At 35.0% G+C, this 27,511-nt stretch overlaps 1 protein-coding gene, 1 long non-coding RNA gene and 1 pseudogene across 7 annotated transcripts; 2 read left to right on the top strand and 1 right to left on the bottom strand.

Moving 5' to 3' along the window:
- The first annotated feature begins 3,363 nt into the window (after positions 1-3,363).
- Positions 3,364-4,117, top strand: LOC133696222 (calcium-binding protein CP1-like). Its single transcript, XM_062118338.1, has one exon. It carries the CDS (start codon positions 3,425-3,427, stop codon positions 3,944-3,946), a length of 522 nt encoding a protein of 173 aa, XP_061974322.1. The 5' UTR covers positions 3,364-3,424; the 3' UTR covers positions 3,947-4,117.
- A 972-nt stretch (positions 4,118-5,089) lies between these two features.
- On the bottom strand, positions 5,090-14,920 carry LOC133698001 (DNA replication complex GINS protein SLD5-like; annotated as a pseudogene).
- Positions 14,921-24,036: 9,116 nt separating this feature from the next.
- Positions 24,037-27,285, top strand: LOC133696715 (uncharacterized). 6 transcript variants are annotated; one of them, XR_009842729.1, is made up of 4 exons: positions 24,038-24,282; positions 24,991-25,335; positions 25,657-25,739; positions 27,157-27,285. It is a non-coding gene; the product is annotated as an uncharacterized LOC133696715 (long non-coding RNA). The 6 variants fall into 6 exon arrangements; XR_009842728.1 differs by having other exon boundaries at positions 27,116-27,285; XR_009842730.1 differs by having other exon boundaries at positions 24,040-24,282; positions 24,991-25,264.
- Positions 27,286-27,511: the final 226 nt, after the last annotated feature.

Here is a 27,511-nt window from a genome sequence, read left to right as displayed (position 1 = left end):
CCAAATGTATGCCTTTATTTTTATTGAATCCTGAACTTTTTTGACTGTATTAATTTTACCCTTAATGTTTTAAACACGAGATAAAACTACCCTTGCACGTGTTCTTCTAATTAGCCTGAAAGAAGATATATTTCCTACTTCCAAAGCACATTCACAGCAGGTTCCGCACAGTTCATGTATGTTCACCAGTCACCAGCCCACGCTTCTCCCACCAACCTGGCATCGCACGAGACCAATTACGATGAACATTTGTTAGAGCAGGTTATAATTTAGTTTCTGTAGTTTAAAACGATGATTAATTAACCTTCATGGTTTGAGAAGATAATTAATTAGCCCCGCCTGTGTTCTTGAATACACTAGCAACTTAGTTTCTCAACCAGGGTTTAAGGTAAGTAAGGGTGCTGGACTAAATTTTAAATGGAAATTTATATATATATATATATATTATGTATGTCTGATAATTAGACTCTTAAAATAATCATCTGTTTTTTTATTATTAAATGGGCAATATGTCTCCTGCAGTGAGAAACGACTTGTCGTCTTAATGTTTGCTGCTTGAAATCCAGCAACCATTATGAAGGCTGAAAATCGAGGTGGGTTTTTATTTGGAAATCCATTTATCAACCAATTTTAACCATTAACCACCCATAAAATATCATAAAAACATCTATAAACCATCAACGACCCTTAAAATACTATAGAATCACTAAAAAACAAAAAAAAACAATTGAATCAACAAATCTAGATGGAATTTGATCTATTTTTTTCAAACAAGTTTATAAAAACAATCATTACCATCAAACTTTTCTCATAAAATAAATTTTGTTGACACCAAAAATATAGAGTTTATCATTGAAAAATAATCATTCAATAATTTTCTCTTACACTGACACAAATAACACTAAAAAACAACAAGTTAGAAAGATAAAATTATAGCTTAATAGGGTTGTCACTCATGACCATCATTCATATTTTTATCAATGAATAAATAATTTTGATGTAGTAAGCTTATTTAAAAGATTGGCAACTACTTAAATAAGCTAAAAAATCAACCTGGTAGGAAACTTAAAAAATAAAAAAAATGCAATAAAAGTACTAAATAGATTAAGAAAAATAAAATTACTAACATCAATATTTGATTTTCTAAATTAAATAGAAAAAAAATTAAAGGAAATATTTTCATAAACTAAAAAAAATAATAGTTTTTATATGAAGTATAATAACATCGACATCAACTTTGAGCCTATCAATTCTAAAATTCTTCTTAATCACGTGTGAGACACATCCTTCAGAACATGCTTCGTAAAAAATCAACTCTGTAGCCATATCTAATTTTGTTCCCTTATCATGAATATCACAAACCAAAAATTTTAGATAAAACTCCTCCTTCACATCATTTTTATAATCCTCATCAAATTTTGATGGTTCATTCAAATCCATAAAAGAATTATAATTATTAAAATTTTTATTTTTAACATCATATCTATCTCGATTTAGAAGTTGCTTTCTCAACTCATGCCTTTAAAACAAGTTCTTAAAATTATCTATGAATCAATGGTCACTTTTCTCACAATCCTTCATGCTCCACACCTCCGTTAACTGACAAATTATTTTTACAACATGTCTTTGCATATTTTCTATCACCAGTTTCTCAACACTTATCTTCAATTATTCAACACTTATCTTCAATTATGCAACTTGTCTCTACTTGTCTTCCATCACAAGTTAATGAACGTCTTTTTCTAAAATGAGAACCTCCTCATTCCTCCTATTCGACCAAGTCATGTTCTTCCACCTCTTTCAATCATAATTGTTCAAGTATATAATAAACAAATAATAACTAGGATCATTGGCTTTTAATATCAATTGGCATAGACATAAATAATACATTAAAAAATAACAAGTTAAAAAGATAAAATTAAAGCTAAATAAGGTCATCACACATCATTATAATTTGTATTTTTATTAATGAATAAATAACTATTAATTTATCATGGAACACGAGGAGATCCCAATCTATCCACTAAGATGATAGATGGGTCTTTAATTATTTATTTGAAATAATATTATCTCTTTGCCACCCCTAAAATTCTCTAGACAGCTCATTACTCTTCCAACACTGTTTAAATTTTAATGGGTTTGCTTTCTCTAATTAAATATTCACATCTCCTCTCAAAGTTCAAACGTAAGATTCTAGACCTTTTTTTTTTAAAAAAAATAGCATAGTAAATTAAAAATATTGGCATAATAGTATAGTTGAAAAACTAAATTTATCACGATTAAAAAAACATACTATTTATAGCTTGTCTTTATTCAACATAATAACGTTCAACAAAAACACATTAAAGGAACAAAAAAAAGAAGAGAGAAATGAAGAAAAGAATCACAAAGATATTTCGAAGTTTCAATCACGATATAAACAGCATCATCAAAAAAATATTGACAAATCAAATTTAATAATACCAAAAAAAATCACAAATAATGACTCGAATGAGTCATAATTACCACTCAAAGGAAGGGAGTAACTCACATGTTTTTGACAACAAGTACGACCCACTCAGGTTATGGTTGATGACCTTTCTTAATATTGTTGGATTCGTCTTGTTGAAATCCTGTCAACGATAATTGTGATATCATAATCAGAGTTTCAATGTGTTTCTAAAATATTTTTCTTTATTCAATTTTTTTTCTCTACTCTCTTGTTTATTTTAGTATTTTTTATTAAATATTGCTATTTTAAATAGCAACAAATTATAAATATTATTTTTTTAATCTCGTGACATGTATACCTTCACCCATTCTTTTTCTATCCATGTTATTTCACTGATACTTTTTTAAAATATGCTAATAACAAAAAAAAAAGAAAAAAAAGCCAAGATTCTAAGTACTACTCCCATTGAAAGCCAAAGAAAGCTCAAATTCTTTTTATATTTTTGAAAACACCACTTTAATTTATAACCATTAAAAAGAAGAAAAACATTGATTTCAGAATAAAAGTCGTGCCTCTTCATATAAACAGTGATGTGCCGCTTAGAATCAAATTATTATAGCGAGGAATAGTCGATATCGACCTCGGAACTTCCAAGACAAGAGAACAAAACAAATCTACCAGCAATAATGAACTGCCGACCTCGCATCTCAAAAAAGCAGATGGGCAATCTTGGCAAATAGAACTTAACGATGACTCCCCATCTTCTGCACTCCCTTACGTCACTACAAACGTACCTCACAAATAAAAACAGCCCACGTGTACAGTTCTTATACTTCCAAAATCTTGGCAATCAAGTCACATGCTCCTAATTTCTTTGATTGGACCCAGCCAACCTTTTTCTATATAATTCAACCAACTTGCCCAATTATCTTATTGTCTTGTTTTACTTAATTTCATCAACAACTTTTTAGAAAGAAAACCTTCTCCCCCAACATGAGCCCATCTGCAACAAGTTTAGCTGCAGAGACCAAAAGGGGTGGTGCGAGATCAGATTTTAGGCCAGCGTTTGATGTTCTTGATGCCGACCATGATGGGAAGATAAGCAAAGATGACCTTCGCATGTTTTACGCGGGGTTTTCAAGAAATGATGCTGACGATGATGTTATAGGTTCAATGATGTCCGTCGCTGATTTTAACAAAGATGGGTTTGTTGAGTATGATGAATTTGAACGTGTTTTGGATGGTTTTAGTGGAAGCAAGGAATCTTCGATATCGACAAGATCTACTTCTGGGGTTATGGAGGATGTGTTCAAGGTTATGGATAAAGACGGAGATGGAAAATTGAGTGTTGAAGATTTGAAAAGTTATATGCAATGGGCAGGGTTTGATGCTCCTGATGATGATATTAAAGCTATGATTAAATTGGCTGGTTGTGCTGCTGGTGGTGATGAAGATGCTGTCACTTACGATGGTTTGCTTAAGATCTTGGCTCTTGATAATTCTCATGTAGCATAGTACTTTTGTAATTTTAATCTTAGATTGTCCCTTCTTTTTTTTGGAAAGAACAATACGTGGATGCTCATTAATTATGAATAAGACATGTTCTTGTTCGTGTTCTGCCACATGAAATTGTTCTATTGTAAATCACGATTCTTGGTGGAATGTGAGTTGCCAATTGAAATTGAATCCCTGTCTTATATTCGATGCACTGCCAGCTTTGTTTGTGATATTATTGATGCTTCCATTTTAATGTCTTATTTCCTGTCTCAATACTGTGTTTCTATTAAGATATTCCTCTGCTTTCTGGGGTCACAAAACTAGTACTGGTCTTTTTCAGTACTATCAACGTTGAGCTTCTTATCACCACAAAATATAATTTTATTTTTTTTAGAAAAAACGTAGTACAGTAGAAATCATGCAATAGACAAGCCATTGGGTAATAGGAAAAATGACTCTGGGATGAAGCTTAGTCCCGTTTGTTTGCTGATGACTGTGGGATGAAGCTTTGTGAATCAATTTTTAATATTTAATAATATAATGAAAAATAAGTAGAAAAATATTTTTTAATATTCATAAAAAATAAGTTAAAAAATAACTTATTAATATTTTATTTTTTTATAAAAAACAAATTTTATAAATTAAAAAAAAATTGAATGAGAATGAAATTAAAAAATATATAATTTCATAAATTATCTCAAATAAAATAAATAATAATCAAAATAATAGAAATCAAATCTAAAAAATAAATAAATTAAAATAATAATAATTAACATTTTATAGATTATTTCAAACAAATAAGTAACAATCAAAGAACCAATTTGATAAATAAAAAAACAAAAATAAATAATTATTATTATAAAAATAAAGATTAAAATTGAATTAAATTTTAAAAGATAAAATTAAAAAATAAATATTTAAAACAAAATATATATAACAATTAAAAATTTAAGAACCAAATTTAATATAATCAGTAAATAATATTATATTTTTAAAATTTTCACAACCTTCAAAAAATATTTTCCGCCCAAAATTTTCAGAAAAACTTTTTTAAAAACCAAGTTAAATTATTCTTTAACTAGAAAGTATTTTTCATTAACTAACTTTCTTAATATTAAATAAACACAAAAAAATTTTAAAAATAATTTTTTAAAAACTAAATTCCAAAAAACAAACATCCTTAAAATAAAAATAATACATTCTACATCGCTTCCGAGGTCTCTACTGAAATCTCTCAAGAAGAGCATAATATAGCGCGCACTAAATTTCGAATGTGAAAGATTCACCAACTCAATTTCTGTCATGAGAGACACCATCAACTGCCACATCCTGCTCAGACACTGAAGTACTTAGCCATCCTTAATTTCTGGCTCGTTGGTCTAGCAATGAATTGCTAACCCAGAGCAGCAGGATTGCTTACATCAAATCCATTTTCCCATTCTCCAAAGGCTTCTTTATGAACTTGTAACATACGAAGGTAAGTAAATCACGCTCCATCTCTGTGATTTTCATGCTGCCACAGAATAGAAATCTTATCCGTCAGCAAACAAATATATCATTTTCTTTGTTACAACATTTCAAATGTAACACAGCCGATGAAGAAGGGTTGCCATGTACAGGCCAATAATTATTGCATTTAAATTACCTGTACCCAGGCTCCAAGTCAAGGCTACAAAGATATTGCTTGGCTTCGCAGATAACGAATGTGTCCAGCCGTGGTAAATATACAAACTAGATGGCTAAATAAAAGTAAGGGCAGCCTAAACAAAAGCAAGGGAGAAAAATGAGATGCACAAAGCCAGTGATGTTGTTAGTGAGCATATGATGCTACAAATAAAGTGACAATATTGTTTCATAAACAATTAAAGATAGAGGGTAATGTAATCAGCAGACCAAGGTGAAATTTAAAAAGTGAGAAGTTCACAACCATGAAAACAATTGACTGGCAGAAAAGCAAGAAAACCAATTCTAGAATAAAATAACACGTGAAATCTTGGATAAAACAAGCTTAATAAAGAACACTACGTTCACCAGTCCTAAGATTTATAGATGCATGCCTTTCAGTCATCGAGGCATATGATGTGAGGATCACTGAGTGTTTGTGCACGATGACCTAAGGAATAGTATTACAAGGTACTTGATCAGCAATTTCATGAAACAGAGCGCTGCGACAAGCTTCAAACAAGCTAATTCAATCATTGTGTAGCCTATGATTGGATTGGCATTATGATCAAAGAGTAACCTCACGACAGCAGTTCTTGGTTGGCACATCTAACAGTATAAAGGTCAAGTACGGTCAAATCCTTCTCTCAATCATAGAGCTTTAGGAAGTTGCAACTAAAACAGATTTGTCCACAAATCCAAAAATATTCTCTCAATGAGAATATTATAGTTCCTACAACATGTTTAACAGAAAAAAGGAAAATCATTCCAATATTCCATTTGCATAGTCCCAACACAACAAACAACCTTAGCCTCTTGGAAACTGATTCTGTAAAAGCCAGCTCAGGAATGACCCATTAACATGTAAAGCTACATCTAAAGCTTCCAAGCAAATTAAAAAGACTGGCATGTGTTGATTCAATATGCAACTTTAAATTGCAGAACAGGTGAATCAAAAGCATCAGAACCAAATAAACAAATGACAGCGATGCTTCAAAAGTAAAAACAAAAGTGATATGGAGAAGAATGAGTACCCATATTACACTCTTCACTAATTGATTGCTTTATATGGACCGGTAAATGTCAGCAGATTTGACAGAACAGTCTCATTAAGATGACTTTCCAAATCATTCGTAGCGTTGTTAGTGATCATATAGTGTTAGAAAGACGGTGACAACCTTATTTGGAAACAACTAATAGTGAAAAAGTAGTCAAATTCAAACACCAAAATACAATTCAGTGAGCAGAAAGATTCAAAGGCACAGACAGAATATATATGCAAATTAGCAAGTAAACCATCAATTCCAGGATAAAATGACAGGACACAGCATGGACACAAAAAGCTCAATAAGAGAGCACCACTCCTCGGTGCCAAGAATTTAGATGCCTTTCTGAGTAACAAGGCATGTGATGTGGACATCGTTCACTGCTTTAAGTGCATTGCAACTTACAGGGCCAGTATCTCAAGGAACTTAAGCAGCAATTTCAGCAATGTTCGAGCTAATTGCATTCTTAGGTCTGATTTCACAATCACATTTCAAGCATTAACCAGACCGTATTAACATCATCATCACAAAATAACATCAATACATTATGAGAGCAATAGTTGGGTGCATCCGATGATAGAAAGGCTGACTATACTAGAAATCCTTCCTTTGTCACTTAGATTGTGAAAATTACAGGTAGAACAACTTTTTTTTTACAAAAGCAGGTAAATATTCTCTTGCCAAGAATATTAGGATTTCTACAAAATGCTTATTGGAAAATGTAAACAATTTATATATTCCATTTGCATATTCCAAACACAACAAGTAGCTTGAGCTTCTTCGATAATGATTGAAAATGCCAACTAAGGAACGAAAGGGTTACCAGGCAAAGCTACCTCACAAGCTTCCAAACAAATTATAAAAATATCTGCATGTTATGGGTCAACATACAACCGGCATCACGACATGAGATTGAAGAGTACATAGCTCTGGAACCATACATGCATACATACTTTGTAAATGACAATAATGTTTCAACACTTCAAAACAAATGTAGAAACGATTTAGAGAAGAATTGAGTACCCATATCATCCTCTTCACTGGTAATAGATTGCTTTAACATGGACGGGTAATTATCAGGCAACTTTGCCATAACAGTATCGTCAAGATGCCTTCCCAAATCATCCGTGCACCTGTTATCCCATAACCAACTGTCAACATTTTTGTCAACCTTTCTCCAACCACCATGACTTTTGTCATTGTAGTAGTTGGTTCTGCACATGGGTTGCTGCCAATGCTTCTCCATTCACCTATAAAGAGAGTGCAAGAGAGTGCAGTGTGTGTAGTGAAGTGCAGAGAGAAGAAGACAGTGCAACTTTAAGAGAGAGTGCAAGTGTAGATTTGAGAGAAACACCGAGTGAAGAGTGAAACACTGGGTTTTGTGGGATTGTACTGGGTTGAGTTGAGTGTTTGTATCATTCCTCCATTAATATACAATCTGCTGCCTCCGTGGACGTACCCGGTTTTGGGGAACCACGTAAATTTGCTTGTTTTGTGTTATTTTTGTGTTTGCTTTCGATCCAGTATGCACAACAAATTGGTATCAGAGCATTAGGGAAGCTTAAACACTGAAAAAACACGTTTTTCAGCTCTCTGTTCAAAGTTGCAGAATTTTCAAAGTTCTCGGATCTTGCTTTTGACCAGCTGCGGAGATTCCTCTCGTCGACACGAGTCCGGCGATATAAAGATCGTCGAAATCGGAGTTGAAACGAGCCCTGTAGAGCTCGCCGAAGTTTCGCTGGAAAACTGCCGGAAAAACCAGTCAGTGCCGGAATTCTCGCCTGAGAAGACAGCCACGTCATCCGACACGTAGGCGCTGAGTCAGCATCCACGTCATCAACAGAGGGTCACATCGCCACGTCATCAGCCACGTCATCAGCCACGTCATCCAACAGTGACAGAATATTCTCTTGACAGAATAAGAATATTCCGTTAACAGTAAGAGAATATTCCTGTGACAGAATATTCTTTATCAGAGACAGAATATTCCTTTCCTGAGTCAACTCGGTCAGATTGGTTTTTTGGCCAACTCAGTGATTTTTTGACCCGTTTTTGGCCGAGTCAAGTTGGTTCCTAGCATTTTCAACCATTCCGGACGCAACCGTGGTGTCCGTTTTGTTAAACAGCATACCGAAGTTACGGTTTTGGCACTTTTGAGCATAAAAGTGTGTGTTTTAACAAGTTCGGGATTCCATTTGTAATCCAAAGACGTCATAATGGCTGATATTCCAGAAGAAAAATCAGTGGGGAATGCTAGTATACCTCCACAATACATCCCGGTATCGAATACCAAATTTGAGGTGGAGAAGTTTGATGGGAAAGGTAATTTTGGCATGTGGAAATGTGAAGTCATGGATATGCTTGTCCAAATGAATTTAGATTTCACTCTAGAAGATAAACCAGAGGATCTGGATGATAAAAGCTGGGAAAGGATAAATCGGTTGGCTTGCAGTTCCATCCGACTTTGTCTTGTAAAGGATCAGAAGTACGCCTTTTCAGAACAAAACTCTGCAAAGGAATTATGGCAAGCATTGGAGGACAAGTTTATGAAGAAGAGTATAGAGAATCGTCTCTACTTGAAGAAAAGGATCTTCCGGTTTCAGCATAAGAAAGGTACTTCTATGAATGAGCATCTGAATGATTTCAATAAAATGATAGCTGATTTGAAGAATTTAGATGTGGAAATTGATGATGAAGATAAAGCTCTACTGTTATTAAATTCACTGCCTGACACATATGAACATCTTGTCACCACTTTACTGTATGGTAAGGAAAAAATTAAATTCATTGATGTGTCCAATGCTTTGGTGAACAATGAGTATCGGAAGAAGGACCAGATTGTTCACAAGGAGTCAACGTCAGAAGCATTGACAGTTAGAGGCAGAACAAACCCCAGAAGATTTCGAGGGCGAGGGAGATCTCGCTCAAAATCCAGAGGAGAATCATCAAACAGACGATATCTTGCAAAAGATGAGTGTGCCTTTTGTCACAAAAAAGGGCACTGGAAGAAAGATTGTCCAATTAAGGGCAACAAGGAAAAAGATGAACCAACTGTGAACGTTGCACGAGATGAGGATGAACGAGACTCTGCATTCATGGTCTCATCACCAGAAAACCATTGTGGTGAATGGATTCTTGATTCTGCATGTTCCTATCACATGTGCCCTAACAAGCACTTATTCTCGAGACTCGAGGAGTTCGATGGAGGAGTTGTGTTGATGGGTAATGATGATGTTAGTGAGATCAAAGGGATTGGGACTATCCATCTGAAGATGCATAATGGGGTAGTCAAGACACTAACAGATGTACGGTATGTACCTGATTTGAAGAAAAATCTCTTCTCACTTGGAGTCCTAGAATCCAGTGGTTATAAGATTATCATGCATGGTGGAGTCTTAAGAGCAATCCGTGGTGCATTAGTTGTCTTAAGAGGCACGAGGAAAGGAAACTTATATTTCCTGGATGGATCTACAGTTACTGGTACAGCAGCTGTCTCCAAAAGCATAGAAGATGATGAAGCAGATAATTCCAGACTTTGGCACATGCGTTTAGGGCATGCTGGTGAAAAGGCTTTGCAAGGATTAGTCAAGCAAGGTCTGTTAAAAGGCGCCAAGACTGGGAAGCATGGGTTCTGCGAGCATTGTGTTCTTGGAAAACAAACAAGGGTCAAGTTTGGCACTGCAGTACACAACACAAAAGGGATCCTAGATTATGTTCACACAGACGTATGGGGACCTTCAAAGAATGAATCTATTGGAGGTAATCGTTGGTTTGTTACTTTTATTGATGATTTCTCAAGACGAGTATGGGTGTACATGATGAAACACAAGGATGAGGTCCTTGATATCTTTCTGAAATGGAAGAAAATGGTGGAGACTCAAACTGGAAGGAGAGTTAAGACTCTTCGGTCAGATAATGGTGGCGAGTACACTTCAGATCCTTTCTTTGAAGTTTGTCAGAATGAAGGGATCAAGCGACATTTTACTGTTCGCAAAACACCACAGCAGAATGGAGTAGCAGAACGCATGAACCGCACATTGGTGGAGAAAGTCCGATGTATGCTATCACATTCGGGACTAAGCAAAGTGTTCTGGGGCGAGGCATTAAACTATGCTCGTCATATTGTTAACCGGCTACCTTCAGCAGCATTAAATGGAAGAACCCCCTTAGAGGTATGGTCAGGCTCTCCTGCAAATGATTATGACTCTATGCGTATATTTGGTTGCTCAGCATATTATCATGTTACTGAGTCTAAGCTAGATCCTAGAGCCAAGAAAGCTATATTTTTGGGCTTTAGTGGAGGAGTGAAAGGCTACAGACTCTGGTGTTCTGAATCAAAGAAAGTGATTTTGAGTAGAGATGTCACTTTTGATGAGTCTGGCATGTTACAGCAAGAGAAATCACAGGAGAAGGAAAAACAGTCTGGTGATGCACAACAGGTGGAGTTGGAGACTTCAGTCATTCCTGTAAAGACTGTTCAGACAATCCCTATTGAAGGAGATCCAGATGAAAGTTCAGATGAAGAGGATGCAACAACTCCAGCAACCACACAACAAGAATCCATTGCAACGAGTAAACCGAAAAGAGTTATTAAGAAACCTGCTCGGTATTGTAACATGGTGGCTTATGCACTTCCGGTGATTGATGATGGAATCCCCTACACCTACAAAGAAGCAGTACAGAGTGTAGAAAGTGCAAAATGGAAAGAGGCAATGGATGAAGAGATGAAATCTCTCCACAAGAATCAGACTTGGGATTTGGTACAACTCCCTAAAGGAAAGAAGACAATTGGTTGCAAGTGGGTATATGCTAAGAAGGAAGGTAATCCTGGAAAAGACAACATCCGATTCAAAGCAAGATTGGTAGCAAAAGGCTATGCTCAGAAGGAGGGGATAGATTATAATGAGGTATTCTCTCCAGTTGTTAAGCATTCATCAATCCGTATTCTGTTAGCCTTGGTTGCACAGTTTGATTTGGAGTTAGCCCAACTTGATGTGAAAACTGCCTTCCTACATGGAGATTTGGAAGAGGAAATTTACATGTCTCAGCCAGATGGTTTCAAAGTCACTGGGAAAGAGAATTGGGCTTGTAAACTGAAGAAGTCATTGTATGGATTGAAACAATCTCCTCGCCAGTGGTATAAGCGATTTGATAAGTTCATGGCAGAACATGGATACACACGGAGTCAGTTTGATCACTGTGTATATTTTCGCAAACTTCTTGATGGTTCTTTCATCTATTTGCTCTTATATGTGGATGATATGTTGATCGCATCGAAGAGCAAGGTGGAGATTGATAGACTGAAAGCTCAACTGAGAACTGAGTTTGAAATGAAGGACCTTGGAGAAGCTAAGAAGATTCTTGGCATGGAGATTCAGAGAGACAGAAGAAAAGGCACAGTCTGTTTGACACAGACCCAATACTTGAAGAAAATTCTACAGAGATTTGGGGTAGACGGTAAGACCAAGCCTGTAAGCACACCTTTAGCTCCTCATTTTAAGCTAAGTGCTTCAATGTCTCCACACACAGAGGAAGAGCGCAAACAGATGGCTCAAATTCCTTATGCAAATGCAGTTGGTGCATTAATGTATGCAATGGTTTGTACGAGACCAGATATTTCACATGCTGTCAGTATGGTGAGCAGATATATGCATGATCCGGGAAAGGGTCACTGGCAGGCAGTTAAGTGGATTCTACGGTACATTCATGGCACAACTGATATTGGTTTGAAGTTTGAGAGGGATGATAGACTCGGACAAAATTTAGTTGGTTATGTGGACTCAGACTATGCTGGTGACTTAGACAAGCGTCGTTCCACAACAGGCTATGTGTTTACACTTGCTAAAGGGCCTGTAAGTTGGAGGTCAACGTTACAATCAACAGTAGCTTTGTCAACAACTGAGGCAGAGTACATGGCAGTAACGGAAGCTTTCAAGGAAGCTATTTGGTTACATGGGTTGATTGAAGATTTGGGAATTGTTCAAGAGCACGTGGATGTCCATTGTGATAGTCAAAGTGCTATTTGTCTTGCAAAGAATCAGGTTCATCATTCCCGCACCAAGCACATCGATGTTCGATTTCATTTTGTTCGAGAAATTGTGGATGAAGGGGATATTCTGCTACAGAAGATTGGTACCGCAGATAATCCAGCTGACATGCTCACAAAATGTGTCTCAGGGATCAAGTTCCAACATTGTTTGGACTTGGTCAACATCTCTCGGTGTTGAGCACCTTCAGGGTGCAGCGCCATATGGCGCGTTAGAGGCAGCATTGATTGATCACGAGGATTGCATGGAAAAATCTTGCCAAGGTGGAGATTTGTAGCAATTGTCAACATTTTTGTCAACCTTTCTCCAACCACCATGACTTTTGTCATTGTAGTAGTTGGTTCTGCACATGGGTTGCTGCCAATGCTTCTCCATTCACCTATAAAGAGAGTGCAAGAGAGTGCAGTGTGTGTAGTGAAGTGCAGAGAGAAGAAGACAGTGCAACTTTAAGAGAGTGCAAGTGTAGATTTGAGAGAAACACCGAGTGAAGAGTGAAACACTGGGTTTTGTGGGATTGTACTGGGTTGAGTTGAGTGTTTGTATCATTCCTCCATTAATATACAATCTGCTGCCTCCGTGGACGTACCCGGTTTTGGGGAACCACGTAAATTTGCTTGTTTTGTGTTATTTTTGTGTTTGCTTTCGATCCAGTATGCACAACATAATTATCAGGCAACTTTGCCATAACAGTATCGTCAAGATGCCTTCCCAAATCATCCGTGCACCTGTTATCCCATAACCAACTTTACATATTAATAATCCAATTAACCCCAAGCTCCATGTCTTTATCACAAACAAGACAATGAATCAAACTCTTAACCTTCTAGCAAACATTTGCTCCTGCTTAGAAAGCCGGTTTAGATATTCATCAGTTTTCAAAATATAGAATAAATACTTCTCAATCTGCATTCGGAACCCAACAAGCAAATCAACTTCAACATACTCTCCGGACACACCGTAACAAAACACAAGAACTTGCTACCTTTTGAAGGCGAACCCGAAAATACGATCTCAATAAAATTGAGTTCTATCCAAAGTCCATTTGGTAAAGCGAGACAGTGAGGATCTATATTATTAGCTTCAAATATTTCCACATTTTGTTCCTATAAAATACACACAAATTCACCTCCATTTAAATGATTTAGGAAGCAAAATCGTGACGCAGTTTTCATTTCCGACAGACTAGTTTATGTAGTAAAATAGCGACAAAAAAAAAAAAACAACAATAATTCAATTTAGACTTCTTATTTTTTAGCTTCATATAATTGTATTTACAAATAATAATAATAATGATAATATCAAACAAATACATAAATAAAATAAAATAACAAATCATTCAAAATTCAGCGCTAAAGCCAACATCTCGAGGAAGGATTACTTAAAAATAATAAAATCAAAACGTTAGCACGATCAATTTATTTATTGTAATTTTACGCGACCATAAAAAATTGTACTCTCTAGTTCGATTTTGATTTTCTCAGGAAACAAACAGAAGGTTGGGGTTTATGATGCCAAAAAGAAAAGGTGCCACTAATTCGATATGCTCTTCAATTCTTTGAACTAAAGAAGCCTTAAACTGAAGAATCTCCGGAGCAGATTTCTCGTGACGCCACGCTCTTTTCAAGGGCTCAACAGCGGTCGACGAAATCAACGTCTCTTAATCATCCATCACGCTCGTTGATTCCCCCGTATCCATGATCTGATTACTTCTGAATCTCTCTGATCTTCTCTCTTTTGACTTTCAAAATCTGTTATGTAAAGATTAATTGAAAGTGTCGATGTTAACTAGGGAGGGAAAATATAAAAGTATAATTGGAATAGGCGGCGCCAAAAAGGAGCAATATGGATTATGGTGTTTAGAGGAGACAGATCGCGAGTTTGTGCGTGAATCTAACGCCATTGGATGGTCGTGAAATGAACGGTTGTGATGGCGTCAGATCCACGAACAAACTAGAGATATGAGTCCTCTTTTTAGTAGTGAAAATGGGCTTGTTGAGGACTTTTAGATTAAAAAAAATGAAAAATAAAAAAATGTTGTGAATGGGTTTTGTGTGTAATGGCTTTTTATAGATAGGAGCGGAGTTGGGAGGTTGTTGAATGAAGAACACCGTGGCCACAACTTTTTGTGCTCTTTTAACAGGGCGGTTCGCATCTGTCTTCCTTCGAGTTCGATTGTGGAAAATCCACACGGACTCCTTGCCTCAGAAGTATTCTTTGAGAGAGCCATGTCCGGGAGGTTCGAGAGTGTTTGGGAGCCTAAACCCCTAGCAGGGTGATAACCCAAAATAAACGCTGATCTAGCAAGCTACGAGGTGGCTTATTAATTAACCAATAAAAATTTGCCAGCACATATTATTTCCTGGATTATTTCGATGATCCCATTAATTAATTTCATTTAACTATGAGAAATAGGAGGTGGCTTCTTCTGTCTTCTAGATGGTTCTTGGATAGTGAGAATAATTTTATTTTTTTTATGAATTATGAATCACCTAATAGTTATATCTTATAAATTTATAAATTGATTGTTTTTAAAAGTGTTTTTTATTTAAATATATTAAAATAATATATTTTTTTATTTTTTAAAAAATTATTTTTGATATCAACGTATCAAAATGATCTAAAAATATAAAAAAAATATTAAATTAAAGTAAAGAAAAAAAATAAAAATTAATTTTTTAAAAAACATTTTCAAAACATAAAAACTAAAACTACCTTAACATTACTTAACAAAAGCCAGAAAATTTACAAACAAAACAAAAAATCCTAATCAAATACGGGAAAAATTAAGATGAATAATAAAAACTATAGGCATCTTTAAAAACTCCTTAGCTGAACAAATTATTCGTTTCTTGATTCTTCTCTTAATAAAGATATTGAAAATCAATACTAAATAGCCTATTACATATATTAAAAATAACATTAAACACATCTTGCAAATGTCAAAGTCGCATATCATTATTTTTTTTTTTATTCAAGAGACAGTATTATAAAAATCTTACTTCATAGTCCATTAATGAGAAAAAACATTATGATCAATACTCAAAAAGTAACACGTACCTTTTGAATTGAGAGCCCCTCGTTTTCATTAAATTCTTGTGAGAATAATTAATGTTTAATTCAGTATTGCCTCTGTAAGTCTAAATGCTGTTTAGCTTGGGAAAACTACCACTTCTCCGGCCCTGCAAGATATAATATTATCTGGCCAAATTAGAGCCAGACTTGCATCTCAAACAATATCTTTTGTGAAAAGTACTGAATACTATATCCCATGAAACAATACGTGTGCCACTCACAAACTGTACGTGTTTCCATGGCTACATACATGATCAAGCTTCAGCACTGACTTCAATTCTCAAGCTTAGTTTTTGCATGGTGATTTAGGAAACAATACGTGTGTCAATGGATGATCCGCCTCCATAGTGGCGAAGGCTTTGGTTCGTTTTGCCATCATCATCATCATCACGCTACTGTCAGTTCTAGTTTGTGTCGCTGCTGCCCTTGTTTGAACATTAGCACCGGCGTTAACCCTTTTGACCAAGAGATGACGGTTCACTCAATATAGATGACTGTTGGCCACTAATTAGACTCCATGGTGACAACTTCTGCATCAGGTTGCAGCTAGAGTTACCAAGAATCAAGATCAACAAGATGAAAGCAACGAGAAGCACTGGCAAGATCTTCATGATCAAATAATTGTCTGCAATAACACGTGAACAAGCTATAAATCGATATATTTAAACCCTTAGTCAAGATCTCCATTTTTTTCCCCTTCAAAAACAAACTGGCGATAGAAAACGACATAATTAAAGGAACTGAAGCTAGGTTAAAAGTACCACGCATAAACTTGCGTTGTTTTATATATTCATCACCATTAACGATTACAATGGGAGTGTGAGATCAATGCATGATCGAACTGTGTATGCACTAAAAAAAAAGGCAAGAAACAGTGGTTTTATCATGCACCATGTCGCCATACAAACCATTGGTAGAGTCAATAGCCACCGAAGATGTAATTATAACGCATAGGTTTTCAAAATTCTCATAATTAATCATGGATCGTGCTGCCATTTTTAGGGTTCAATAGTGGTGATAAATTAATTAAATTATGTGAAAATTGTAAAAAAAAATAATTCTCACTAAATATTATTAATCTTTCACTATGCACATTAAAGTCTGCAATCGAGGTGGCCGAGTATGTGTGTGTGTATATATATATATTAAATTATGTGAAAATTGTAAGAAAATAATTATCACTTAATATCGATCTTTCACTGTACATTAAAGTCTGCAATCGAGGTGGACGAGTGTAAACATGTGGGTGGGGGGTGGTTATAAAAAGTCAATAATTCAATGGCACCTTTTGCATGGTAAATTAAAGAATATAACGTAGTCGTTTTAAAGACTAGGACCACTAATACTGGTAATTTACATGCAGTCAATGTCTCATGATCGCGCGCTCTCTGTCTCTCTCCCCGTAGAAAACCAGGGGGGCCTACAGCTACCGAATTTGATCTTTAGATATTTACTAGTAATACACGTTGGGTTGGTTACTGATATTTCAAGACTCTATGCTCATTTATTAGAATTACTCTCAACTTTTAAATTTAAGTTTTATTTTTGTGTTTTAAAAGTATTTTTAAAAAAAATTAATTTGTTTTATTGATTTGTTTTATTTTTTTTATTTTAAGATCGTGCTAATATAAAAATTAATTTTTAAAAAATTAAAAATTATTATTTTGATATATTTTAAAATAAAAAAAACACTTTAAAAACAAATTATTATTATATTCCCAAACATTCACTTAAAAAGAGCGGTCAGAGATTCAGGAGATGGAGATTTTGGGAAAAAAAACTTCAATATTGTATCATGAGTACTCACCCATTTGATATTCTATCCATTTAAATTAAGTAATGTATATTAATTTATGTATTGCATCAAAGATTTTTATTTTTGTTTTTTTATGTTGTTTCTATTTTACTAAATTATTTAGATCATCTCAATTTATATAATAATTAATGTGATATATCAAATAGTTTATATATAAGACTCGATCGGTTTTGAATAAATAGAATATCGAATAATTAATGGATACTCACGTTGTACTATAATTTCTTACACATTATATGTTATATGGTTAGTTGCTTTTACTAATTAGGTCTCAATGCGAATAATAAAAAAGAAGAAGTGAGATTTGCTTAGTCACCGAAAACATGTTACGTCGGAAATCAGTTTCGATTTCTTAATTATAGGTTGAGAGATTCTTGTTGCTAATCACAATAGCAAAACAACAGAAGTAAAATTTTTGCTTTCGATGACCGGAGTTTGGTTCAGTATATAAAACACCATGGCGCCGTAAGGCTCAAATAAAGAAAGGAAACAAAAGCTGGAGCATACAAGATTTGTCCTAAGAATAACCCGCAAGCCACATCTTCGCCAAATCTTATAATTTCACAAAACTGTATAACCCTAGCTGTCTAATTTCTCAAACTTTACCATATACATTCCATCGTTTGATTGGAGTTTTGAATCTAATGCAGATGATGGTTATGTGATTATCAAAAGTGATGATAACTTCTGGCACATGTTTCTCCAGATCCGGGGAAGGTATATATATGCCACATCTTCCGTTGATGTTTCCAGGGAATTGGAATGGGCGGGAGGCCTATTCGGATGCTTCTGATGCAGATTTGGGAAGCTGGGGATCCATATAAAAAATGAAGCTTTTAATTGCAGTAATGAGAATGTGTTCAAGTGGATGCATTTGTAGAAGGTATTGGCCGTGCAGTTTGATATTGAGGATTACGGGTTCGAAGAGATTGAGCTTGGCTGAGCCTGTGATGATGAAGAATAAAGAGCCGGTGTGGGATAATTAAGATTGTCAAAGAGAAAGGTTTGGTGCCCATTAAATTGGAAAGGATTGCGGACTGGTGGTTTATTGATTTCTTTTCCAAGGGGAGATATTCTTGGATATAATGAACAAGGGCAAAGAGCATATTTTTCTAATTTATGTTGATTCTCTGTTAAATGATCCAAAAAAGTGTTATTTAAGTATTAATTGGTGCTTTGCTTTGTCATAATCTATATTAATTTTTCCAAGCATAATTATAATATGAGTTTAGTTAATTTGGCTAAGTTCATTGCTTTGTTTAACGTTCTCCTTTGTTCGTTCGTTAGTTTTTTTTTTTTTTTGAAACAAGGGCACCGATCTCCTGTTAGCTTTAAATCCACCTCTTTCAGCTACAAATCAACAGAAACGTTCTCTCCCTCTAGTATTACACCAACTCCAAAGATCAGCACCGTCACTGATTAGGCAGGCAGTATCATTTCTGTGGAGCGTACTATATGGTATACAGCAGCTGAACATCAAGTGAAGGGACTGGAGTCGATCGGATGTTACGATGATCATCTTCTCACAAAGGTAAAATTGAGGTCTCGAATGCTGATGTTCGGTCAAAGAAGGGCTATAATTCTAGATGCTTCGACTGAGATTGTTTCAATTAGACGAGTGTGACGATATCTATTGATCTTGTTTCAAATATTGGGAGCTTTGCAGTGTCTGTGATGTTCTTTTGGTTGGGATTGGGTAGCTCTGGTGATGGATCATTGCCGTCTTGAACGATCGCTTGGAAATTAAGGGTATGATTCATTGTACCTTGTCACAGTGCCCCCATAATCAAGGTATCAAAACAAAGTACTCATCCTTACCAGTTAGGGAATAGTTAGTTTTGTTTGTAATGAAACCACGAACAGTAATTATTTCTTTTGATGAACGGGAAAAGTTTTCCCTAGCCGATCCAGGTTGCAATTGATCAAACATCATCTCAATACTTGATCACTAATGTTTAGTAGCAATTAAGCTGTTTCCTACGATCATGTCTGCACATAAACAAAACATATAGATAACAAACTGGCGCTAATCAATAGCTAGCTTGCCATGCCTTTTTTATTTCCATGCAAGTACTAATAATTTTGGCCTAAAAGCCAGACTTGCATCTCACAAGATACCTTCACGTAGAAACTAATTACTATTTCACATGAAACAATACATGTGTCACACACGCATATAGTGGTTTCCGTGTCTCGAAACATGTTTGTCTCCGCTTTATTAACATTACAAAGCAAAGCCACACAATATATGTACGCACATACTTATATATATATATATATATATATATATATATATATATATATATATATATATATATATATATGCTTAACGAGCTTAACGTGGTCTAGTATCATTTGTGTAATGGTGGTGTGTATCAGTAGATGACCCACCTCCATATCTACCATAGCTTTGGTTAGTTTCGTCGTCGTCGTCGTCGTCGTCGCCAGAAGCGCCACTACCAGTTTTAGTTTCCGTGTTACTGTTGCCGTTGTTTGAAGTAGGCGTCTCGGCATCATTAGCTCCAGCGCTTACCTTTCGACCGAGAGATGATGGTTCACTCAATAGATGACGGTTGGCCACCTTAGGCTCCGTGGTGGTGAGCACTTCTGCATCAACTTGCAGAGCTGCTAACATCAACAGGAAAGCAATGAAGAGCGCTGGCAAGATCTTCATCATGATAAAATACTTTTCTGAAATAGCCTGTAAACAAGCAATAATTAACATGTTAAACTATTAGTTAAGATCTTCTTCTCTTTTTTTCAAAAACAAACTAGCAATATTAGGAACTCATCAAGCTAGCTTGGTTAAGACTTACATACAGTGATACAAACATACAATTTGCTTTGTCTGAGCTCTGTGGAAAAATGGGTTCTAATTAGGGTCGCTATATATAGCCAGTTTTTTCATCACTGTTTAACGATTACAATCGGATGGTGAGATCGATGAATGCTCAAATCTACTGTGTGATCACTAAAAAAGCAAGAATATTGCAGTGGTAGTATCACAATGTCGTACCACCATTAGAGGATGCAGTAGCCACCAAAGAAGTAATTATGATTAAGATTGATAATTAAGGCATTTTCACTGGGATGTTCAACATTGTCATGATTAATCATGGATCATGCTGCCATTTTAGGGTTAAATAGTACTGGTGATAGAATGCGAAAAGGCGTTAAAAAATCTTCTCACCTATAAGAATCATTGATTTCTGTTACATTTTTTTGCAATTGGGCACTTGGCTATATATATGTGGGTACGGTTAATTCAATAATTATAACATTGCCTGGCTGATCAATCCGATGGTACCAATATTGCATGGTAATTAAAACAATACAACGTCGTCTTTTTTAGACTGTAAGACCAACTACTTCTATTAATTTACGTGCAGGTTACTTATGTTTCATGCAGGCTCTCTAAAAGAGCAGGTGCACCTGCGCACAGTTAGCTAGCTGGCTTGATATTTAGCTATCACTGATGTCTTGCCCATGTTCCATTTTTCTGCTATTCATTAGAAGATACAGTAGCTTTAATCGTCATTTCAATTTCTTGGGAACTGGGAGAGGAATTTTTTATTTTTTTTTGAATTTAGAATGCAGGTCGTGTAGCTCCAGGTGATTTTGATACGAGAATCCGTCTCTATTCTCCAATGGGTTGATTTAGAATATATATTTGAGCCCTTTGTATGTTTTATGAGCAGCGTCGCTCGCGCATTTTCACGATACGAGTCTGTTCACAATTTTTCAGTTCTTCCATGAACATCTTGAATATCTAACCACAAAACAAAAACCGCAGTCATGGATCAGAAACTGGACCAATTAAATCTTGAATGAATATTGCTTGACAGTGCAGTTATTTTAACCTTTAAATTAAGTACTAAAAGGAGATGTATAAATAAAATACATGCAAAATTAGAGTTCGTTTTTCGGATATATAAGCGGTTAATTATGAGGACGTACATGTGGAGTTTTCTTAATTATATGCAGATTTTAATATGATGTTTATTTTGTTGGGTGCTCTTGGTAACTTTTTTTTTTTTTTTTACCGTGAATGTTTGGGTTAATTTATTCATATCTTGACTAATTTTTTGAGATTCTAAAATTAATATCCATATAAATCTCTAATAATCCTGAGATTTGGGGCACTTGAACTAATTAGTGATCTCTAAAAAGCAAACTCAGAGCTTTTTGTAATTTTATTTTTTTATTAACGTGAGTGTTTGAGTCAGTTTGCACGTACTCGACTAATCCCACGAGCTCTGAAGTTAATGACTATATAAGCTTGTAATGACTCTAAAATTTGTGAGACTCGAACTAGTAACTTATAAAAAACAAATCCAAGATGTAATGATCAATTAAACTATGTCAATTGCTCTCTTCGTAATTAATTTATTGATTACTCTTAGGGTGGCGTTGGATTGTTATGTGCTGTTAGCTGCCTGTATAGTCGCTCTCTTCTCTTGTGCGAGGCTTCCACTTCTTGTGGTTGAACATCAGTGTAGCTTCCTTTTGGTGTTCATGTTTTCTGTTCTCCAGCTCATGTTGTCTTGAGCTTGTTACTTTTCACCTTGTGAATTATTTCTCTTGGTGTCTATTAATGTGTTCCTTTTCTTATAAAAAAAAATTACAAAATAAATATCAAAACGGAAAAATATACTAAAAAATAATAATTAAAGAACTAATTTGGTTTGCATTCAGCCCGTATGCAAGCCAACAATGGACTTGCCAAGATAATTGAATAACGCATTGTTTGCTTCACTTGGAATTTTTCTTCGACAATTTTTTTTACTCATCAACTCTATAATATCATTAGCAATCAACAATTAATAAACAAAACTAAAATAACATCCTCTTTTAATATTAAAACACTATTTACACTCTCACAAAAAAAAAACATTTCTATGCATTTTGCCTAATGTTTTCATGTTGATCCCTGTAATTTGCAAGGTTTGCCTTTTAATTACAAATTGTTTTTTTAATTATATTATTTAATATTACATTTTCATGATTTTATGCGCTTAAATATTTTTTGATAAGTTTTTCCTTACTTGATGTGTTTTAAATATATCAACATTAAATTAATGATAATTTTATAAAATATGTTCAGGTGAATCATTTGTTTTTAAAAGGCTTGCGTGGTCCACTAAAAAAATACCCTTAGCCATGGCCCGGCCCATCAAAACTCTCTACAGTGCCACTAATTGCTTAACATCCATAATCATGCTTATAGCCTTCACTAATCTAAAAACAGAAGCCATGTCAACCATAACTTAAGTTAATCAGAACATCCATCTTCTTCTGCTCTATTTCCTTTCATAATTCGGTAACATATATATATATATATATATATTAAACTCCAAGGCCTCCCGTCAAAAACAAAATGACCACCCCTCGCGATCTTCATTGAATCGCATATTCCAAGCGTCTAAAGACTCCAAACTGGAGAAGCCACTAAGATAAATCAAATTAATTTAATTCCAAACCCGTAACCAAACATGCTGTTTGAAAACTTAAATTTGAGTAACCTTTTTAATTCAAAAATTTGAGCGGTTAAATATTCCAGAACTCTCTTGAACGTCATGGCTTCAGCCATCTTAGAATTATACAGGCCTCCAATGGTCCAGCAAACCACAGCAATTGGCACGCCCTTCCTGTTTCCATTGCCATTTCCTCCAAAGAATCGCAGCATCCACATTACATTTTAGATAGCCAGCATGTGGCTTCTCTCATCTTTGTTCCCTCTGTTGCTGTGAACTTATTGGAGGAGGACATTCGAGCTGATTTCCAAATATTCAAAAACTCAATAGCCTTCTTGACTCCTCGATGAGCAGGCATTAACACGTTATTTCAAACCCCCCCTCCCATTCCTCTGATGCCATCTACCTCAAAGAGTAGCTGCTGCTTTTGAAATCAAGTACTCATCAAACAAATAGAACAGGTTGAAGAACCGGTCTTGGAGCACACAGTCTAATGTCAAAAGAACACCAATTCCTGACTCCTGCCAACGACACTTAGCAAATGAGCAATATGCAAATACATGTCCTTTAATTCTCCAACAGCTTCACAGAATACACAAACATCAATGGCATCAACTCTCTTTTGCTGTAAACGTGTCCTCGTTCGGAAACGATTCTGGCAGGCCCGCCACAAAAAATGCCTTATTTTCAAAACTTATAGCCTGTTTGAGTTTACGTAAATTTCTGAATTGTTTTTTTATTAAAAAATATATCAAAATAATATTTTTTAAATTTATTTTTAATATTAAAATATTAAAATAATTTAAAAATACATAAAATAATAATTTAAAACAAATTTTTTTTATTTTTTAAAAAAAAATTTAAAATATAAAAATAAACATATTTCATACGTATATTTGTGTGTTTTTGAAATAAAGTTTGTGATGATAAGTATAAGTTGAGTAAATGTATTTTCATTAAATCAAGTAAAATGAATCTTATAATTTTAAAAGATATTTCAAACAAAAAAATTCAATTTATTTAAATATGAATTTTCTCTCTCTGTGATATTTTCGTTTTCAAATACAAAACTCGTCTCTTACCGGCCCTGTGACTTGTGTAGAATCCAAAGAAAAGCTTCGACGGAGCGTTTAGGTCGACAACTCAATACGTTTCCCCGAAAATTAACAAGGAATCCTATGATCTATCTCCAGTCTCAGAGATTTCTGATGCTAATCATTGTTGCCAAACAGCAATAGTAAGTTTCTCCTCGTTTCCTTCAAATCGTGTATTTTCACTTTTTTCTCTGATGTAAAGCTGATTTTAATTTCAGAATTTTAATTTTCAATTATTTTTTATTTGTTATTTGAGCTTTTATTTTGTTTATATTTATGTTTTTTTAAGATAATTTTTAGAATGGCAACTTTTAATAATATAGGAATTTGATTTGTGTGTTTTTTTCATTTTCGTGCCCTTAATTTCTTCACTTCTGTGGACTTGATCCTAATTGTGGAAGGGTTTCTGTTTTCATCCAATTGCACATTTTCTAATTGTGTTTCTGTTTTCTAATAATAGAATGATACCTTCTTTTTTTTCCCCTAACCATGAGCGTGGTTCTGATTTTTCCATTGCTTGTTTGGGACCATTCTAATCGTGCATTTCAGTTTTGCTTCAGCTTTTCTCTTACATATACTCGATCATAATTATAGAGTAATTAATATTTTTCTAATATGCATTGATTTTCTGTTAAATAATCCGTATAAAAGTCCTTTAACATTCCATTCTATGTTTGGTATTTTTGTTTTTGGTTGAGAAAAAATGGCAGTGATTCACAAATCTATCATGCTATTTATGTGTTTGCTAGACGTGTTAAGAACTTAGGCTTGTTCATGGCTTGTTATTTAGCTATATTGTTTATGTTTTTGTGCTTGGTTTATTTGGCTAAATTTGTTTTCCTTGGTTTCAGATCTCTATTTTAGCTTTAAATCCAGTTGTTTCAGCTCCTACAGAAACTTCCTCTGTCTCTGATAATATTCCTACTTCAAAGATCAGCACCATTACTGATGAGTCAGCCAGTGTTTCTACGGATTGCTGTGGTCTTAACAAAGCAAGCATCTCAAAGATCGGTCAAGTGCAAAGACTGGAGGCAAATATTGTGGTGATTTATTCTCAAAGAAGATCAAATTGTAGTTTTGAAAGCAGATGTTCAATCAAAGAAGCTTATGGGTGCATTAATTAAGGTTGTCATAGATGAACATTACACTTTAACTGAAGATAAAGACTTGGCGATTGGCCTTGTTTCTATGAAATGGTGTGTTGTGTTTTTTATGTTTCACAGGTTTTCATTTATGATATGCCATTGCGATTTTTTGATTGACCTCATAGTAGTTATAGAGCAGGATCAAGCTAGTTGAACACACTCCACATCTAATGGCTACCTGAACTAGTAATTTCCATGCCCATTTTTCCTGTTGTATTCCATATAATGCTTACTCTGCACCATTCATGCATTTCTTGAGAGTTTGTATGTGTGTGGGTTGTGCTCATATCACTTTGAGTTTCAGATCATGCACTTATTTCTTATTTAGGGAAGCAATATGTGAAATGATACGTAAATCTCATTGCTGTGCAGTTCTCACCCGCTGTATATGGTAAATTGAGGCGAGTTACTGCTCAAAATTTGACCCCCTTGTCATTATAAATGCTCTTGTCCAGGTAATATGGTTTGCTCTATCTGTTTTTTTCAAAACTTTGGCTTGTTGATTCATTCTCTCAAGGCTTTAACTATGATATAAATTAGGTTTCAAATTGGTGATAAGATGTTTTTTTCTTTTCTTTGCAAGTATAAATTCCTCTCCGTACTTTTTTGGTCAATGAATGGCTATTTTCTTAAAATGGTAGTGTTTATAATCCCGAGTAACATCTCTACCAATTTCTTGACATGACAAGAAAGCATTTAGACTTTGAGAAAAACCCTGTTCACAACTACTGGAAGAGCTGCCTCTTTCTTATTTCCCTTACAAACTTATCGCTTGTACAATTCTGGAGCATCCACTGCATTCTTTTATGCCAGGGAGAGTGTTTCTGTAAATTCAAAATTTGCTTAATGCTGCTGTTAGAACTCCGTTCGCCGAGATGCAGTCAGTATAAGTGGGCTACTGATGTCGAGCCCCGTGTCTTTCATTTTCTTGGGATCTTGCTACAGATCATCCTCTGTAGTTTCCTCAGCGGGTAATCCTAGCCCTTCGATACATCACTTCACTTCCGAGAAATAGTTCATTTCGGTCTGGTGTTTTGAGCAACCCCCCTCAAACTGGATTTGAAAACTTATTATATCAGTTCCTTCTAGATAGTCTACTGGCAATGGCATGCTCGCTCGTTTTTCTTCTACCACATCAACTGAGATGCATGGATTTTTTGCCCCCGTGATCTAGTTTGATAAATAGCAAGCCAATGGCAACGTTATTTTGACTTGCTCGGGCCTAGTTGATAGCCCATAGTTCGATAATGTTGAAAATCAACGTCATTAGGTAGCGAGTCCACACTAAAATAGAGCGCTACTGCTCATTTATCTCTTCATTAGAGAAGCACAACTCAAAAGTGAGATTTCTGGTTCCCCTTTGACATGGCTTGACAACCCATCTCACCGCCCTGAGCTTGACAGCCACATGATGCTTTCCGTCTGGTGATAATTTGGGGAAGCCTGCTTTCAAAGACACGTTTTCCCCACCTAGCCATCAATTGGCACGACTTATGTTGGGTATTTTCCATGAACGATTTCATTTAGGATGCCAAAGGAGAATGCATTTCTTATGTTGTATCCACCCTAAAAAAATTATTACAATTAACTTCTATATTAAGTGCATCACTGGATGGAAGCATTTAAATGCATAGAAATCATATAATTACAGATTCTGTGATCCTTCTATAATTTTTAGTACTCTTGGTGCAAAATTTTGCCAAATCCATGATCATATTCTATCCTCTAGAACAGTTTCCAGCTAGACTGTGTAATATCTACCACCTGATTTTGTTGAGTGAATGTGCTTTTATCATCTACTCACCATCTATCATACAATCCGATTTGGTAGCATGTGATTTTCAATCAGGGGTTGATGGTGAAATTACTCAGGTGAAGGAAGGATTCATCTTTAATGACTCGTAGATTTCTATTGGTCGGAGGTTACCACAATCCTAATATCGGCAATTGTCTACAAGCATTCTATCATTAAATTTGAATCTAGTGGATCCGTTTCTAATACTTTGTTCAACTCTTGTGAATGCATCTTGCCGTTGCTGTTATTTTAGACCTCACCAGATCTGAATAGCCTAACCAATTTATGTCGGGTTAATATGAGAGTACAATAAATCCAATCAAGTATTATAATCATAATTATACTGTAAGAAAAACTAAAAGACTTGGACAAAAGTACAGTGATGTCGTAGAAAAACTAAAAGATTTGGAGTCTTGGACAAAAGTACAGTGA

Source organism: Populus nigra, chromosome 6, assembly GCF_951802175.1.
Source record: "Populus nigra chromosome 6, ddPopNigr1.1, whole genome shotgun sequence".
NCBI classification, from domain to species: domain Eukaryota; kingdom Viridiplantae; phylum Streptophyta; class Magnoliopsida; order Malpighiales; family Salicaceae; genus Populus; species Populus nigra.
Note: the sequence above shows the minus strand (reverse complement) of the source record. Positions and strands in the feature narration are given on the sequence as shown.

Coding starts and splice junctions, on each gene's coding strand:
- LOC133696222 (XM_062118338.1), top strand. CDS start 3,425: ATGAGCCCATCTGCAACAAGTTTAGCTGCAGAGACCAAAAGGGGTGGT.